Source organism: Aricia agestis, chromosome 4 (assembly GCF_905147365.1).
Source record: "Aricia agestis chromosome 4, ilAriAges1.1, whole genome shotgun sequence".
Classification (NCBI taxonomy): Eukaryota; Metazoa; Arthropoda; class Insecta; order Lepidoptera; family Lycaenidae; genus Aricia; species Aricia agestis.
In genome coordinates, this window is record NC_056409.1 from 20,869,197 (window position 1) to 20,886,857 (window position 17,661).

A 17,661-nucleotide genomic window follows, 5' to 3' on the forward strand; every position below is an offset into this window, starting at 1 on the left:
GGGGATCTCGGGTGTCACTTAAGTAAATTGCCGGAGCCGTTTCCTTGTTACACCTGTTTGAGCCCTCACCTTTCGCTCCCAATGTTGGAGAGCTCAAATGAGGACAATCCCCCGGAAATGTCACTAAAACAGTATTCCAAGCAACTGAAAACGGTAATTTAAAAACCGGATATCATTTTAGTACATCTCAGTGTCATTTCCATCTCCCTTACAGAGTAACACGTAAACGTACGAGTACATTTTTTATAAATAAACGACAAATAATTTAGAATGAACAATTAACAACAAACAGAGAAAACATAAGAATAACACAGACCATAAAATTTAAACGGAGCAAAATTAAAAGGTAATTAGGTTAAAATCTCCTTCGCTCGAATATCATGCCTGGCAATCGACGCGGTGTTTAATTAAAGTAAAACATTAATTTCGCGTTTGCTTATACGGGCATTTATCTAAGGACGAAACTCAACAAAGCCTCCAGTGAGATTAAATTTCCGGTGGGGTCCACTCCAGGCCTAGAACGCCTTTTATTACCCCGTTACAAAGGGGACTAGAATTAGAGATCTCTCTCGACTCACCGTTGACCACTCGTGTACCCTCTCATTGTTTGGATTTCGAGACATTCCCATTAAATTAATGATAATACTTTATTGCGTCTTTTATTGCTATTAAATTCCTTTCCGTTTGTGATTTTCCCCGAATCATCTTAACGAGCGCTCGCTTCGCTTCTCTGGCCATCGTCGCCGATGTTACACGCGTTTCGCCTAGCATTGAGAGACTACGGCAAATAAAGTATTAAAAGACTTTTCAAGATGTCGAATAACTTATTAATAAAATCCAAACGAGAGGCGAAGTGATAAAAAAGTTTTCTGGAACTTTGTTCGTTCAAACAAATAACGAATTCCCCGCTAACCTCGCTCACTATTTTATTGCCTGCGAAGCAATTTCCATCGTAAATGAAGGAGCCGCGCCGAGCGTCAGGGGCCGCTGTAGGCGCAAACTGCCACTTATGCTTTATTGGACTGTAATAAAACATATGCATACAATCTTTGTGATCTTTTACTACTGGGATAAGGAACGTGCTGGAAGGTGGTAGCACTGGTAGCACATGTCAAGTAAATTATACAAGTTTCGAATTACCTTCGTGCAGTACCTCCGTTGCCCATGTCTCCTATTCTGAAGGAGGTGGAATACTATTAAGTCAGTGACCATTGAAAGAGAATAAGCTACGATTTTTTTTCACTTTACGGAGCAAACATGACGCTAGCAAACGGCCCATCGCTGCCACCATAACGGTAAAGTGCGTATATCTACCCCACAGAACCATTAAATCCGCCCGACGATATTTTGCAACGTGTCCGTAATTGGTCATTTGCCATCAACGTCACCAATGTTATCTGACACCGGGGCCAACTTTTTTCTCGTCAATTTGCGAAGAAAAGCGCCGGCGCTAACCGCATGAAGGGGTCTCGTTTGTTTGGTTAAGGCTTTGAAGGAGCTGATGAGAACGCACCTCGATTGCCCGCCGTTAAGCCCCGACGAGAGAAAATAAAAAGCACGGAGCGGTAGTTCCAGAGTTTTTTAAAGCCCATTACTGCGGAGCTGCGAAAAATTTATTGCCTATTCTTTATTTATTCATCTAATGTGTTTTACGAGCGCACTTAATCTAACCCTATTGCTTTAGTGTTTTGTGGGTTAACGTAAAAACTTCGCATTTAAAAGTTGCATTAATTAAAAGGTTTGTATTAATCTTTTCACTAAAATTGTCAACATTCTAACTTCGACTATTATAAAAAATTAAAAACTTCCGAATAATTTATATCACGTCTGTTTTCTAACAAAAATACATCAAAATGTTTAGGCGCTATGATGCCACACACAGACATAATATAAAATTTATAACACCTCTGTTTTCAGCCGAGGCTGACAAAATAAGTTAAAAAAAAGCGGCCAAGTGCGAGTTGGACTCGCCCATGAAGGGTTCCACAGCAGCAATAAGGCTATTTTAATGAAATTAAAAGGTGTTTGATTTATTTTTATATTTCAGTTGATTTAATGAAAATTAATTTAAGGTTTACCATTTATGACGTATAAAAAAAAACTACTTGCTAGATATCGTTCAAACCAAATTTCGTTGGTAGTTTTTATAGTAATGTACATTATATATTATTTTTAGACTTATCATGCCCCTACTTTAGAAGTTAGAGGGGGGGGGGCGACACATTTTACCACTTTGGAAGAGTCTCTCTCGCAAACTATTCAGGTTAGAAAAAAATGATATGATTTTTAAAGACCTATCCATAGATACCCCACACGCATAGGTAAGATGAAATTTTTTTTTGTTTGTTGTACCTATGGGGACCCCTAAAATTTTTAATAATTTTTCCATTTTTATATCAAAATCTTAATGCGGTTTACAGACTACATCTATTTACCAATTTTCAATAGTATAGCTCTTATAGTTTCTGAGAAAAGTGGCTGTGACATACGGACGGACAGACAGACAGACAGACATGACGAATCTATAAGGGTTCCGTTTTTTTCCATTTCGCTACGGGACCCTAAACATGTATCTTGACATCAGCTTCATACACTGAAGGGCACAGTAACGCTGACGAAAGCTTTCGAAAGGTTCAGAGGGCGGAATCGATGCGTCTGATGACGTCACATGTCGTTAGCAACCGCGCCGCAACCAGCAACCCGCAACCAACCGCAACCGCAACCAGATTAACAACTTGTGCCAATTAGCGCGCTGCAATTGTGAGCAGTAACTGTCGCGGTTACGATACTAGTTTTTAACAAATGCGCCATGTTGTATGGAATAAATATGAGTTACGAAAACGTAATATACGATGTCTGTGATCTATATATCTTATATATAAAAATGGATTTCCAAATGTGTTAGTCACGTTAAAACTCGAAAACAGCTCAACGGATTGGGCTGATTTTAGTCTTAAAATATTAGTAGAAGTCCAGGGAAGGTTTTAAAGTGACACAAAGTTCACCGGGACAGCTAGTATGTATATAAAAGTGGATTTCCAATTGTGTTAGTGATACTATAACTCGATTACTGCTGAACCGATTCTGCTAATTTTAGTTTTAAAATAATCCTTTAAATCCAGGGAAGGTTTTTAAGTGACACGAAGTTCATCGGGATAGCTAGTAATATTATAAAATAACATTGTATGGTTTGTAGGTATATTGTGGGTATTGATGTAAATTCACAACTTAGACTTTTTTTTTAAATATCTATGGACGCTTCACACCACGTCAGTCTGGCCCCATGCTAAGTACCTAAAGGACTTGTGTTACAGGTACCAGACAACGGAAATATATTTAATACTTTTGTACTATACATATATTTAAGATTTTTATTATATCATACACATATTTAATACACATCCAGACCCGGGAACATTGAAAACTTTTTGTTCCGTCGGCGGGATTCGAACCCGTGACGCCCGGCTTGAGCTACCAACGCGCTCACCACTGAGCCACAGAGGTCGTCAGACTTAGAGCGCTTTTGTTCTACGCCCGATCTCAATCCGATACACACCCGTGAAAATGGTCCGGAGTAGACGTAAAACTGTTTCTATGAAAGCTTACGCACCAGTACCAGTACCAGTACCAGTGTAGCTGGCCGGCTACAGTTACCTTACTTCTCTCTGCCACCGCTCGGATCGGATTTAGATGATCGTTATGCTAAACCGCACTAAATCCCCTTTTGAAAATGGAAAATGACTGTAGTTTTGAAGTACTATCAGAGAAGTTGATTCCTAGGCAGATGGAGGATCAAATGACGTTGGCCTGTCAACTGCATAGGAATCAATTTCCTCGATGGTACATATTTAGCCGACAATTTTTCGTTTTCGCTTCGTTATAGAATCGCCTATCAAAATGTATGGAATTGACATAAGACGCGTCATATTTACGAACGCTTATGTCAATTCCACACATTTTTATCGGCGATTCTATAACGGAACGAAAACGAAAAGATTTTGGCTCACCCACCTGCTTATTTAAAATGATCACTAGCCACTACTACTAAAATATGTAACTTAGGTATCCCAAAGTTCCCTGATCGTTTTCAATTAATAAAATAGTGCATGCTTAGTAATACGTAAACAAAAGAGCGTCGCGTCGAAGCCATATCTATACGTCTATTTTGTCGATGCCTTTTCCGAATTCCACTTTCGCTGTTCACTGTAACATAATAATTAGAGTGAAATGTAAGCAGTTCGGGGTAGCAGTGAGCGAGCAGGGGTTATTTATGACCGCCTTATTACGGACTGTGGACTGTCTGGAGCCTTCTGTTACAATATTAACGGCCCCGGGTAACCGCACCCCTGCAGTACGAGTATTGGCTTAAGAAATCTCTCGAAGTCTGATAAATAAATAAAATTAAAAAAAACTATTGCACTTTTGTGTTCAAGGTTACCTGCAAGATTTTACGGGAGAGATCTTTATGCCGGAAAAACTTTAAAGTTTATAATATAGTGTTGTTTGAAGAGGGTCAATATAAGTGTACCTATTCGCGTCAAATATAAATTAAGCAAAAATATCGATGTGGAATCTAAGGTGACTTCAAAATTTACCCTACTATTATGGTACATGTTATGCGCTCTTAATGTTTCTCAGCATTCTAACGTGAAACGAGAGCTTATTGCTTTCTATTCATAGAGCTAATAATAATTTATAAAGTTTTGATTCCTATTGCTTAGCCGATACTGAAACCTCATATTACGTAGAAATGCTTACCGAGTTAACAGCAGTCATCCCAACTCGCCGGCGTCTCTAGCCGCTCATCTGGAACAAAACAAACAAAACATTACCACCACAGCTTTATACTTCCACAGTATATTGCCACACATTACGAACAGCCACAAAATGTCCAGCCACAGAGATATGGGATCATTAACGTCAATCGTAAATACGATTAGTCTAGAAGCAATATCGCAAATGCCTCCGAAAACGGGTCGGCCTTGTTGACATCTCGCTGACTCAATGCAGTCTACGCCTTATAGCGCGTGGAAATTAACGGCCGACCCGAGCCATTCTCGACCTTATCCCCCCGGAATAGGGCGCCGAGTGTGACGGCCGTGTGTAATAGTAGAGACAAATAGAATAGCGTTCACAGTCAGTAGGGCAAACGTCCAAATCCATTAATAAATTCGAATCAGACGGCCATACCGCACATGTGGGTATAGCGCGTCACGGGCGGGCCGCACGGTCGTAGACGAGCCAGTGCCACCACTCATCGACCTTATTTCTATTCTAGTAAGGTTCACAAACGATAAAGCGTCTCCCCGGCGACCGTACTCCGCCGTACACATTGCACGCCGTGCCAAATTGCATTCGAACGCTTATCTGTAATGTAAAGTACGGAACCAATTCTCTGGAAATTCAATTTTTTAGATTACCCTCCGCACGTGTAGTCAAAACGCAACTGAATTTAACTCGAACTCGAAATATTACGAGCACTCGAAAAACGAGCTCATACTGTGCTCATATTGTGCTCATACTCAACGAGTATGTGAAAAACGTGCGATATAAGCGTATAAGACTCAAGAAAGTTTCATTTAACGCAGTTTCGAGTGCCGGGCTTAAGGTATTTAAAAAGATTTTCTCGAAAATCGTGCGTCCCTCGCGGAGTATGTTATGAAAATATTATCTCCGGGTACGTTTCGCCGTAATTTCATAAGGCACTTAAGTATTCTGCGAACGTGCTTGCATTTTCAATGGACTCCGTGTTACACTGGAACCAAGTTGTTACTTAGCGTATATTCAACAAAGTTTTCTATTGCGTATTGCGGTCAATGCTAGCTTAACTAGCGATGCTCCTTGACTTATGAAAATATAGGATACCTACTTACGGTCGTTCCCAATATTTGATCTATCTCTGGTTTTGCCCTACTAGAGATAGGAATAGCTCACATTAGACATTAGAGACATATATTTTATGTAAATTATGTAAATCTCTAGTAGGGCAAAACTAGAGATAGATCAAATATTGGGAACGGCCGTTAATAAGAACAGACACGTTGTATCAATTTTGACAAATTGTTTTTTTTTTTTTATTTTTGTTGTATTTTGTAATACTATAGATCGCCCAATGGTCGAAATTCGACCTTAGTTTCAACGACATTAGGACTACTGCCTATATTTTGTAAAAAATATTGACTTTATCTTTTTTTTTCAACTCTTGTTTCTGGGTTAGATGCAATAAAAAAAAACTATAATCCATTTTTGATTTGTCAACTTGTTGTCAACAGACTTCAACCATAATAAAAGAAAGAGTATAATTCGTATGTATAGGCTTGTCACTCATTCATTTCTCATGTATGTGTGTTGTAGTGTGTGTAATGTTTTATTTGTTAAAAAAATGTATGATAAAAGCATAATTTCAAAATAATACTAGTTCGATCCACTCCTTCACCATGATATAAACTATAACTGTGCAAAATTTCATTCTCCTACGTTTCCCATATTTTTCGTAGAAAGGGTTACAAAGTTTTTCGTTCGCGTATTATTATGATTTTCTATTATACTGGCTTTGCAAATTTTGCTTTACTTCATTCAGGTGTGGAAATCATAGCGTCGCTATGATAGCAAATCAAAATTACTTCAAATGTAGAGACTATAGGAACTATCTGCACGAGAGATTGAAACAGAAACATGGATCGTAGGGTACTGTACGATTTACGAAACAAAGACTATGCAACTCGGAATAGCCAAGACTCTAATAATACCCTCTCGTAAGGACTCGTACAACAGTTGTTTCAGCGATATATCACCGCCCTGACGCACGTTGCATAACTTGTGTTGTGACAGCGACTAATTCCCTTCTACGGCCGATAGCGCGCGACTGCATCCGACAGCAGACCTCCCGACTGCAGCCTACGCTGAAAGTGTACTACTGGAGGATTTTATACCCATGAAGTTATTTTTCATTGCACACTCTTTAACTTTTTTACTTAACCTCCTTAACTGTACTATTCATAAAAGTTATCAGACATGGCACGTGATTTCACGTGAAGGACGTCCATTGAAATGCCCCAATGGGCTGCGTGGGGCCATTCTGGTATATATAGATATTCTTGTTTTAGGAGTTTTATCTCAATTATGTACCTACCTACTATATTATGCAGTGCGTCGTGCCATGTCGTCAGTTTGGAAATCTTTGGTTCTAGCATGTTCTACATTGTGTTGCCTATTTTATGCCTTTATACAGCGCAATACAATTTTCGTTTTTAAAAAAATATTATTTTAATATGTTTTTGTCGTTATTTTATTTAATTTAAAAAATTTAACTCGGCACTCAAATAATAAAACAACGAGTACAAAATATGTAAAAATAACAATACGAATACATTTTGCATAGTGTTTACGTTTGGTAAACATTGCCAGAGTAATATTTACATTGCCTCGAAATTGACGATTTAAAATCAAATCAATTGTAACTAGTGGCGATTGAGCCAATTATGCACTTTGTAATCAGAGGATCTGATAGCAAAACAACAATTATTTCTTGTTATTTTGTATACAAGTAGCATATTTATACGTGGGAGAGCCATGCTTCGGCACAAATGGGCCGGCTCGACCGGAGAAATACCACGTTCTCACAGTAAACCGGCGTGAAACAGCGCTTGCTCTGTGTTTCGCTGAGTGAGTGAGTTTACCGGAGGCCCAATCCCCTCCCCTATTCCCTTCCCTTCCCTACCCTCCCCTACCCTATTCCCTCTTAAAAGGCCGGCAACGCACTTGCAACTCTTCTGATGGTGCAAGCTTTTTGCCAATATCTTTCGATTTTGTCAATAAAATGCACCGCATTGTGCGCTTGAGTGTGGAAAAACCCAACCGCTTTAGATTTTTTTTTAATGAAATAAGGGTCTAACGAGCAAACGGGTCACCTGATGGAAAGCAACTTCCGTCGCCCATGGACACTCGCAGCATCAGAAGAGCTGCAGGGGCGTCGCCGGCCTTTTAAGAAGGAATAGGGGGAGGGTAGGGAAGGGAATAGGGGAGGGTAGGGATGGAAATAGGGGAGGGTAGGGGATTGGGCCTCCGGTAAACTCACTCACTCGGCAAAACACAGTGCAAGCGCTGTTTCACGCCGGTTTTCTGTGAGCCCGTGGTACCTATTTCTCCGGTCGAGCCGGCCCATTCGTGCCGAAGCATGGCTCTCCCACGTCGAAATATAAGTCAATTCTCAAAGTGTTCGTCAATTTGAAACCACACCACAAAAGTCAAGACAACAAGCTTAGTGTTGCTAGTGTCAATAAATATGCCACCAATGCCACACATTATGGGTCTAAACTGAATCTTAGTTTTCATGTAAAGTTTTTTCTAACTCTACGTGCCCAAAGATAGAGTCGAGGCCAAACTCTACAAACTCTACATCTAATTCAAAATGTGTTGCATGTTACCGCTTCATACACCTCAGCTTCGTAGTAAAAATAAATCCGTATGAAAGCGAATCTGTATCTCGGGCAATTCGCTACAAATGGAAAGCCGACATGAAATTGCTCACTCGAAACGTTTAAGCGTGAATTGACCTACAAACCTCGCTGAATATCACGAAAATATAAACCGACTAAGCGTGAGTCGTCTACTACAGCTGTATCTATACTCTTTATAAAATTACTAGCTATTTGAGCGAGCTTTGCTCGGTATTCGATAAAACACGAATAAAATGACATTTTCTGAATATGATTCCTAGCTAGATCGATTTATCACCCCCTATATACTAAATTTCAAGAAAATCGTTGGAGCCGATTCCGAGATTCCAATTTTATATATACAAGAATTGCTCGTTTAAAGATATAAGATAAATGTGAGCTATCAATCGATACCAATAAATGCGAAAGTGTTTCGTTCTGTCTGGCAGTTACCTCTTGAATCGGTTGAACCGATTTTGATGATATTTGGTAAAGAAATACGTTGAGTCCCGGCAAAAAATATAGGATACTTTTTGTCCCGGAAAAATGTACGGTTCCCGCGTGATAAACGAATTTTGGCGCAACAGAAAGGGGGGCGTCATATTATAGTATTATATTTGAATAGAGACGTTATATCTTATCTTATATATTTAAACGAGCAATTCTTGTATATATGTTACGCTCAAAGACCGAAAACGCTCAGTGAGCGAAAAAATGGCTCACAACGCGTTGTGGTCATAGTGAAACGGCCACGACGCGAAATTCGCGTCGTGGCCCTAGTGAAAACGGCCACGACGCGTTCTGGTAATCACAGAAATACCACAAAGCGAAATTCGTGTCGTGGCTGACGTGCTATTCGACCACAACGCGTTGTGGTAATCGAGGAAAGCCATGACGCGTTCTGAGCATTTAAAAACAGCCACGACGCGAATCCGTGTTGTGGCCCTAATGAAAACGGCCACGACGTGTTCTAAAACCAGGTTAGTTACTCAGGAGTAATTTTATAGCGCCCAAGTGTGTGCGCAATACACAAGAGCACTCTGGTTTCAATGAAACTAGGCCAGTTACGCAGGGGTAATTTTATAGTGCCCAAGTGTGTGCGCAATACACAAGAGCACTCTGGTTTCAACGAAACCAGGTTAGTTACTCAGGAGTAATTTTATAGTGCCCAAGTGTGTGCGCAATACACAAGAGCACTATTCTTTACTCTCATAACCCAATAGAGCGCTGGCTTTAGGTTTCGGGGGCGATAAATCGATCTAGCTAGGAATCATTTTTAGAAAATGACATTTTATTCGTGTTTTATCGAATACCGAGCAAAGCTCGGTCAAATAGCTAGTGGTCACATAATACGTACTCAAAGTCAGTCATGCTCTTAAAGCGCATGTCAAAACCCGACAAAATTTCGATGATCCACCGGTTGCCTACCAATGATTTTTATAGATAAGGTAACAACACCCCTATTCTTGAATCGGGTAAAATACACGTGGCATCGAACTACCAAAATACTCAAATGTCAACGGGAGAAAGTCATTACTGCCGACTCATTGGTTCCGACCGCGTTCAGTAAACACACCCTCCCATACATGTGTACCTCTGATCTCCGTGTAGCAGGAAAACTGATCATATACTTAACGGAATATGACATAATTATTATATCATTACGTGTTATGTACCAGAGCTAACTTGTAATTTCATTGAGCAACCCACCGAGGAACTCTATAGACTTATTCGTGGTAATTACATGTCCGGACTTGGCTCAATATTAAAATATTGTAGGCTCATTTAAAAATGCATCGTTTCGCCTCGTCACGTTGCAATGTGAACCGACTCTTACTCGCTTGAATGTTACCGCCTTGATAGCTCTCAATTTTATACGGTATTATGTAGACGACCTTTTGCCTTTAAAATGACGTTTTAGTAGTCGTTTTCTATGAACGATTTCAGAGTACGTGTTAACCCAAAGCTTTATCTGAGTGTAAAACAGTTTAACACGTACTCAGAGACGAGCGTGAGTCATGGGCGCTCATTTAACAATGAAACTTTTTATGACGGACTTTACGAGCTATAATTGTTCCTCAACGACGAGCATTCCCGTCACTTTATCGATCTACTCCTGCTCTTTGTGTGAACAAACAAAAAAAAATGAAAACTATACAATCCGCGCGTGAGCTCCAAGAATGTTTGTGTTGAAAAAATGCTGGGTTCACTCGGTTCCGTATTAATGCGCAAAAAAACCATTAATATAGCGATTAAGAAATTGCCAAAAACAAGGAATACAATTTTAAAATAAATTAAAGTAAAATATATAATGGAAAAAGTGCAAGAAAAGTTTAAGTAACCCGTCGATCGTGGAAAAACGAGACACAATAGATATTCTATTGTGTCTTGTTCACCAGTGAGCGTATGGAGCTTGATGAATTAATGTTAAACACAAATTTCCACCTAAAAAAAACGTTAGAATGTACTAGCGCTCCACTTTTACGTCCGTGTAGCGCTCATACATAATATTATTATTATTATAAATATGAAAATTTTCAACGATGAAGCGTTACTTATCAATGGTTCATATAGCAGTAATTAATACAAGTTAACATAGAAATTTTAAAAAGGTACAATAATGATTTAACTGCCTTTTTAAATAAGTGGGAGCTGCTCAATATTTTTATGAATCTCGGTGAAAATTTTCAAAAGTTTCAAGATATTGGTGGGGCTACCGCGATGGCATAATGCGTCGGCGATGTTTGCGCACGCACGCACTGACGGTTTTCACACCGTGTTACGACGTCGGATCGCTGATGTTCCAAACGCGCGGCAGCCCCAATATCATCCTGAAAATACTCAGTGATAAGCTGGACAGCCCTCTCCTGAAGCACTGGGTCCATGCACACAGCACACATGTATGTATCCGGTGGAACAGAGGGTGGCAAATATTTAAATTAATTATAATTATTTCCTTCTAGTTAAAGAATGTGTTCTATGGGTTATTACCTGAAATAAACATATTTTATTTTATTTATTTTTATGCTTGTGCTTACGCCGACTCTCAGTAATGGTGCTCCCACACCGCAGTTAGAAAATGTTTAGTAATGTTAGTAAGCATTTGTTAGCAAAAATGTTTTCATGTTAGAAAATGTTTAGTAAACGTAATTAACCAAATGATAGCAAAACAAATTATAACAAAATAAAACATATTGTAACCTTTGGTTTCTAAACCTTTTATAAAGGATGACGGGGTATGCGGTGAGCCAATTACCAGATTTAAATGTTATAAAATGTTAGTAAACATTTTCTATTAGTGTAGGAGCACTTATAAGTTATAACATATGTAACAGTTCCTAACGAAATGTAACAATTGACAATATGTATTAATTGTTAGTAAATGTTTTTATGTTATAAAATGTTTACAAACATTTTCTAACGGCACCATTAAGAGGAGTCCACACCGCCCTTTTTTCCATACAAACGTTGTCCCCTGTTTCCTCCTTGGATAATGCTAGTAGAATTATAATTTTTTTCCTGAATATCTACGGCCACTAATACAATGTCCCTATGTTTTCTTTTTTTCATAATTTAATTATTAAATAAGATTTGAACGTTCAAAAACCCAAAAAAATGGCCAGATTTTCCGCTGTGTTCAAACGTCCAGAAAACAGATTTGGCTATATTATACAAAAAAAGCAAACATAGTAATACAGCTCAAGCCTTTTTTAATCTTTAATGAAAAAAGTACTTAAATCGGTTAAGTTTTGGAGAAGGAATCAGTGGACTACGAATCGTTGATTTTCTGGATTTTCTGCAGTTGTCTCTATCGCGTTCTGCGGTATAGGCTTGAGGTAAGGGAGACGGCTATAGATATTACACGTACTTTTTTTTCATTTCTCTAGCCCCTGGTGTATCCTCTTAATTATTTGCTTCGAATTAATATGAAATTATCGGTCAAGTGCGAGTCGGACTCGCGCACGAAGGGTTCCGTACCGTTAAAGAGGAATAATAGGCCAAAAATTGTGTTTTGTATGGGAGCCCGCCTTAAATTTTAATTTTATTTTAATATTATAATTAAATATTAAAGTACACATAAAATAATTTTGCTCATTACTACAATAAAAAAGTTTTTCGTTTGTTTGGATTTATAAGTTGTAGTTTACTTTGTGTTGTTGAAATTATAACATAGTGGTAGTATTGAGATAAAATGTATGGTTACGATGTAATTTTATTTTACGCGCATAAATTCATAGACATTAATGCTATTGCTCGATAAGTTTTAAATAACAAGTTTGCTAAGTAAAGCATTTTCTTCGAAATGGTTGAAACTTGTAAAGTCTGACATTTTAAATTAACTGATGCCGAATTCAAATATTCGAAAATATTATTTATTAAGGCCCTGTATTCCCAAAAACGGACGATTTTCAAGATTTAAAAGTGACAGTAGACACAAAAATATAGTAATTTAAATTCTGAAAAAAATATATGTGTTAGTTAAGGATCTAACACAGTGGAATTTATATTCCATTACACAATATCATGAACTTCACTCGATAGAAAAAAATCCCAAACTTACCTCTTCTTTTAACGAATTTTCCATACTATGTCCAAATTATTTGGAATTTTCAGATAATTTTTGCACTGAATTAAAGACAAAGAATATATCTAGGGTGATTCGTTCTTTTGACTCGATTTAATTGATGTATAAAAAAACGACGATCAAAAAACTATAAAATAGCAGGCGCAAAGTGTGTGACTGAAAGCGTACCAGCCGAACAGTGGAATATAAATTCCACTGTGTTAGATCCTTAACTAACACATATATTTTTTTCAGAATTTAAATTACTATATTTTTGTGTCTACTGTCACTTTTAAATCTTGAAAATCGTCCGTTTTTGGGAATACAGGGCCTTAATTTTACAGTTGTGAAGCACCTCAAACTAAAACCAAATTTGAGTAACTTATACCTATGATATCGACTGTATTAAATTACTTTCAAAAACTCTTTAGCAGAAGTTGTTGAAATGCCATTAATGTAGTAATTAACTTTATTAAATTGGTCGTATTTAGAGCAAAAATAAAATAGATATTACATTTCTGTAAAATTATTCTTTTAGTAATATCATACACAATTTTTATGGAGCAGTATGAAAAACAATCTCATCTAAGTTGCCTCTTGAGATTAAAGGTCTTGAGAAAAAAATCACAATTTTATTTACAATGTATGGGCAAATAAATTATGTTCGTGTCGCTTTCATCAAAAATCAAGACGTAGCCTAAAATGCTAAGGTCCAAAGCTAAACACTACAAAAACCTGCAACACAGATAGACAAGTGGCAAGCGGTTATCGTAAACGCCTACGAATAATAAAAATAAAGGAAAAGTAACTCCGTCAAAAAACATCCTCCACAATACTTGTCAAAAAAGTGTACCTTAGGTACACATTTCAATACATTTGCAATATTTGGGTGACCTTGAGCGGCACTAGGCTGACGTTACATGACAGATCAAAAGGAACCAAATTTAAAACGGCAATAGTATGGGAGTTACGATTCCTTAGTTTTTATTATTCGTAGGTAAACGCCAACAAAATTATTTAATGTATGGGAATTGGGATTTGACATTAGTATTCGCTAATGAAGCGATGACTTATGTCAAATCGCATACATTTTGTTGGCGTTTACGATAATCGCTTGCCACTTGTCTACTAGGGCAGAACTTGGATAATTTGGATACCTATTCATGAATAATAGTAATCGCTTTTCATCAACCCTTCGTCAGTCCCAATTAAAAAAAAACCAGGCGATGTCAGGGCAGAAGCTATAGCAGTCAATTAACGAGGGTATTTCACCTGTCGTGAGTCGAGACGTGATTTCTGGAGGTAAAGGGGAGTTTTTGCTGAGCTCCAGTCACTGCCATTTGTATACGAAACGCTAACGATCTTTTTTGCGACGAATACGCGATCTTTTCTTATAACAATATCATTATTTTTTGTTGAACGTATAGCTTGTCTTTACATGTAGGGTCATGATACCATGCTACGACAATAAGATGGTGTATGTACATTGTACAATCGACGTATATCTGACTTGCCTGTCTTGGTCCAAAGCCTAAAGGATGTATAATCTATATTGCCTTTGTCTTGCTTGCGCGACGATCATGTTGCGTATGTATGAGAATATGCGATTGCTGCGATTTTTGCAAATTATTGCAAGTATGTCGCAAAGGTTCCAAGCTTTGTAACTTTTTAATAATAAAGTTTTTGTAACTTTACTTTTTTACTTTATACATTTTTAATAAAAAATAATAATATAATAGTAACACTTTTCAATATACTGCAGCTATTTCCTGTGAATTCCGCCACGCGCCAAAACAGCCTCGTAAAACGGTATTTGTAAGATTTCATACAGTTGATGTAGGAGTCAAGTTAATCAATAATATAATGTTTTTCTAAAAATGTATTTTCTTTGTCATCTAGACCCTCGAAGTAAGTGAGCTACTCGTTGATATTTCGGGCCTATTAGGATAAGGACTGAATTTGAGAGGCTTGTTAAATTGGACGTCTGAAAAATTAATGAATAAATAATAGGCCTTCTTCAGATATTTGTTTTATTAACTATCATCAGCCGTTGCTACGTTGCCTAAAAATATTTTTGCTTTTTTATAAGCCCAGCATCTCAACAGAATGGGTACCTGAAGACGGACGTCACCGCCAGGGCTGGCCTAGAAATAGATGATCTGAGCTGGAGGCATACCAGCCAGGCTAGCCAGCGGTGGTGCAGGAGAGAGAAAGATTAAAGTCTTTGTGCAAAGCCTTTACCCAGCATAGAACAATAGGTTTAAAATAAGGGGAGGGGGGGGGGGTTACGCTAGTTTAATCTAAGTGATGATCATGATAAATCAACAGCTGCTGTATAAAACGCTTCATTTATCCAACCCACGTACATTTTATTGTTTCTCGTTCATTTCAAACGGATCGATACAAGAGCTACTTGTCATAAAAATGTAATAAACTCCCAATCCCGCTGAATTCGCAATGTGAATAAATATATAATATAATAATAATAATAAATTAGCCAGGTATAATTGAAAACTGCAGGTGTCCAAAAATAAAGCTCAACTTGAAAAAATATAGCATGATTCAAAATTATTCCTATTTCAAAGTAACTGTTGTTTCGTTTACAAATATCCAGAAAGGATTAGTTTTTTAATCATATAAATTAAAATACTTTCATAAATTAGAAAAAAAAATCAGTATGCGAATTTCGTTTTCGTAGACAGAGCCTCTACGAACATCTACGAGGGTCTACGAAGCTGTACTCAAATCCTCTTAAAATGTAAGTATCTAGAGGTGCGCCAAGTCACGATTGTTAGTTAAAAGTGTGTATTGTAGATAATATATTGGACATGAAATGAATTGATTCATAGGCACGAGGTCAAGGTAATATCAGTCATGATCTTTCGGCTGAGCTTGACATAATACGACCAAAATTTACAGCCGTCAACTCATGTCCAATCCATAATGATACATCTAGACTATTTGTATCTGTCGTACGCCTCCGTGGTCCAGTGGTTAAGAGCGTGGCTCTTGACTCGGAGGTCGTGGGTTCGATTCCCACGTTGGAAACATATTGTTATTTCCAAGTTTGGTTAGGACAATGCAGGTTGATCAACTGATTGTCTGACAAGAAAGATGATCCATGCGTCGGATGGGCATGTAAAAAGTTGGCCCTGCGCCTGATCTCTCGCCAGTCGTCTCGGTCTTCCGTCCCACTGGGTTATAAGAGTAAAGGAATGGAAAGTGCTCTTGTGTACCGCGCACACACTTGGGCACTATAAAATTACTCCTGCGTAATTAACCTGGTGGCTGGTTTCAATGAAACCGGCCACCGTCACTGAAACTGGTGTGGGAGTTATTATTATTATGTATCTGTATCAAAGATCCTTCCCGAAACCATAACTAAATTACATCCAGAAAATAACGGTCAATGATAGTAAGTTTTAATATTTTTCCAACGAAGTTGGTCGCGAGCTGCATCGGTTAGTTAGGCGAAGTTGCGCCGATTACCGCCCCAACTCGTTACGGTCTAGTTTAAACCGATTTCGTTTCATACAACTTCACAGATTTGCTAATTACATAAACCTACTTAGCTGATAAAGTTGACTTGCTGGCGGAGTTTAATCGTGCCTGCTATATGATTAATAAACTCGAGTACCTAATCAAAATGCATTCACCAGTTTTGATAGCGAAGTTAGATGACAAAAATGTATATGATTCAACATAAAATATCTCTAAGGGCCAGGCCACACCACTGCGTTGCGGCGACGCATCATAAAAATTTACGACGTCGCAGAACGCATCGTGGAAATTTGCGACGCGACAACGAGATTTTAGATGACATTTTTGCGTTTTGACAACACATCGCATTTCTGTGCGATGTTGTTTTAGCAAAATAATGCCACGTCGTTCAACTTGCCGACGCTTTACTCTACTGTAGGATATTTATACTGTAGCAATAGTTTTATTTGTATTGCGACCACAAACTGAACACGTCAGCTCAGTGCTCAATATAAGAAGGAAATAGGGCAGGTCAGGACGACTGATATACGATTGAGAAGTAATTTAATGTAGATTATTTAAAATATTATAAACAAAATATTATGAACAGAACATAATTCTTATATAACTATAATAAAATTCAGACACTAGCCCATTCGAATAGTTTATTATTAAAGTAATATTTTAAGAAGAATTTTGTTCTGTTTATAATATTTTAAATAATCTACATTAAATTACTTCGCAATCGTATATCAGTCGTCCTGACCTGTCCTATTTCCTTCTTATAGTGAGCACTGAGCTGACGTGTTCAGTTTGTGGTCGCAATACAAATAAAACTATTGCTACAGTATAAATTTCCTACAGTAGAGTAACTTAAGCGTCGACAAGTTGAACGACGTGGCATTATATTGCTACTTCAAGTTACTTGAAACCACATTTTCTTTGTGTGCATGGAACGGTTTGGATGGTCTAGTGCAGGGGTCAACAAATGGCAAACCGCGGTCCGCATCCGGACCGCCGCGCCGAACCATTGTGTGCGGACCAAGCATTTTCAAAGTTGAACTTCGTTAAAAATAAATTTCGGTCTCGACTTACTGATGAACATCTCCAGAATTTAATGTCAATAGCTTGCACCAATTTTTAATATTATTTAAATCTTTTAATATTATTTAAATTATT

The 17,661-nt window shown here is 37.9% G+C and overlaps 1 protein-coding gene across 4 annotated transcripts in view; it reads right to left on the minus strand.

The window, feature by feature from the left end:
- The window catches only part of LOC121726239 (flocculation protein FLO11), a 257,477-nt gene that overhangs the window by 173,002 nt on the left and 66,814 nt on the right, over nt 1–17,661 (minus strand). For all 4 annotated transcript variants that reach the window (XM_042113496.1, XM_042113497.1, XM_042113495.1 and 1 more), the window contains one exon: nt 4,759–4,806. In XM_042113496.1, the coding sequence (XP_041969430.1) occupies nt 4,759–4,776 (18 nt within the window). In that variant the 5' untranslated portion in view covers nt 4,777–4,806. The remainder of the gene's footprint in view (nt 1–4,758; nt 4,807–17,661) is intronic.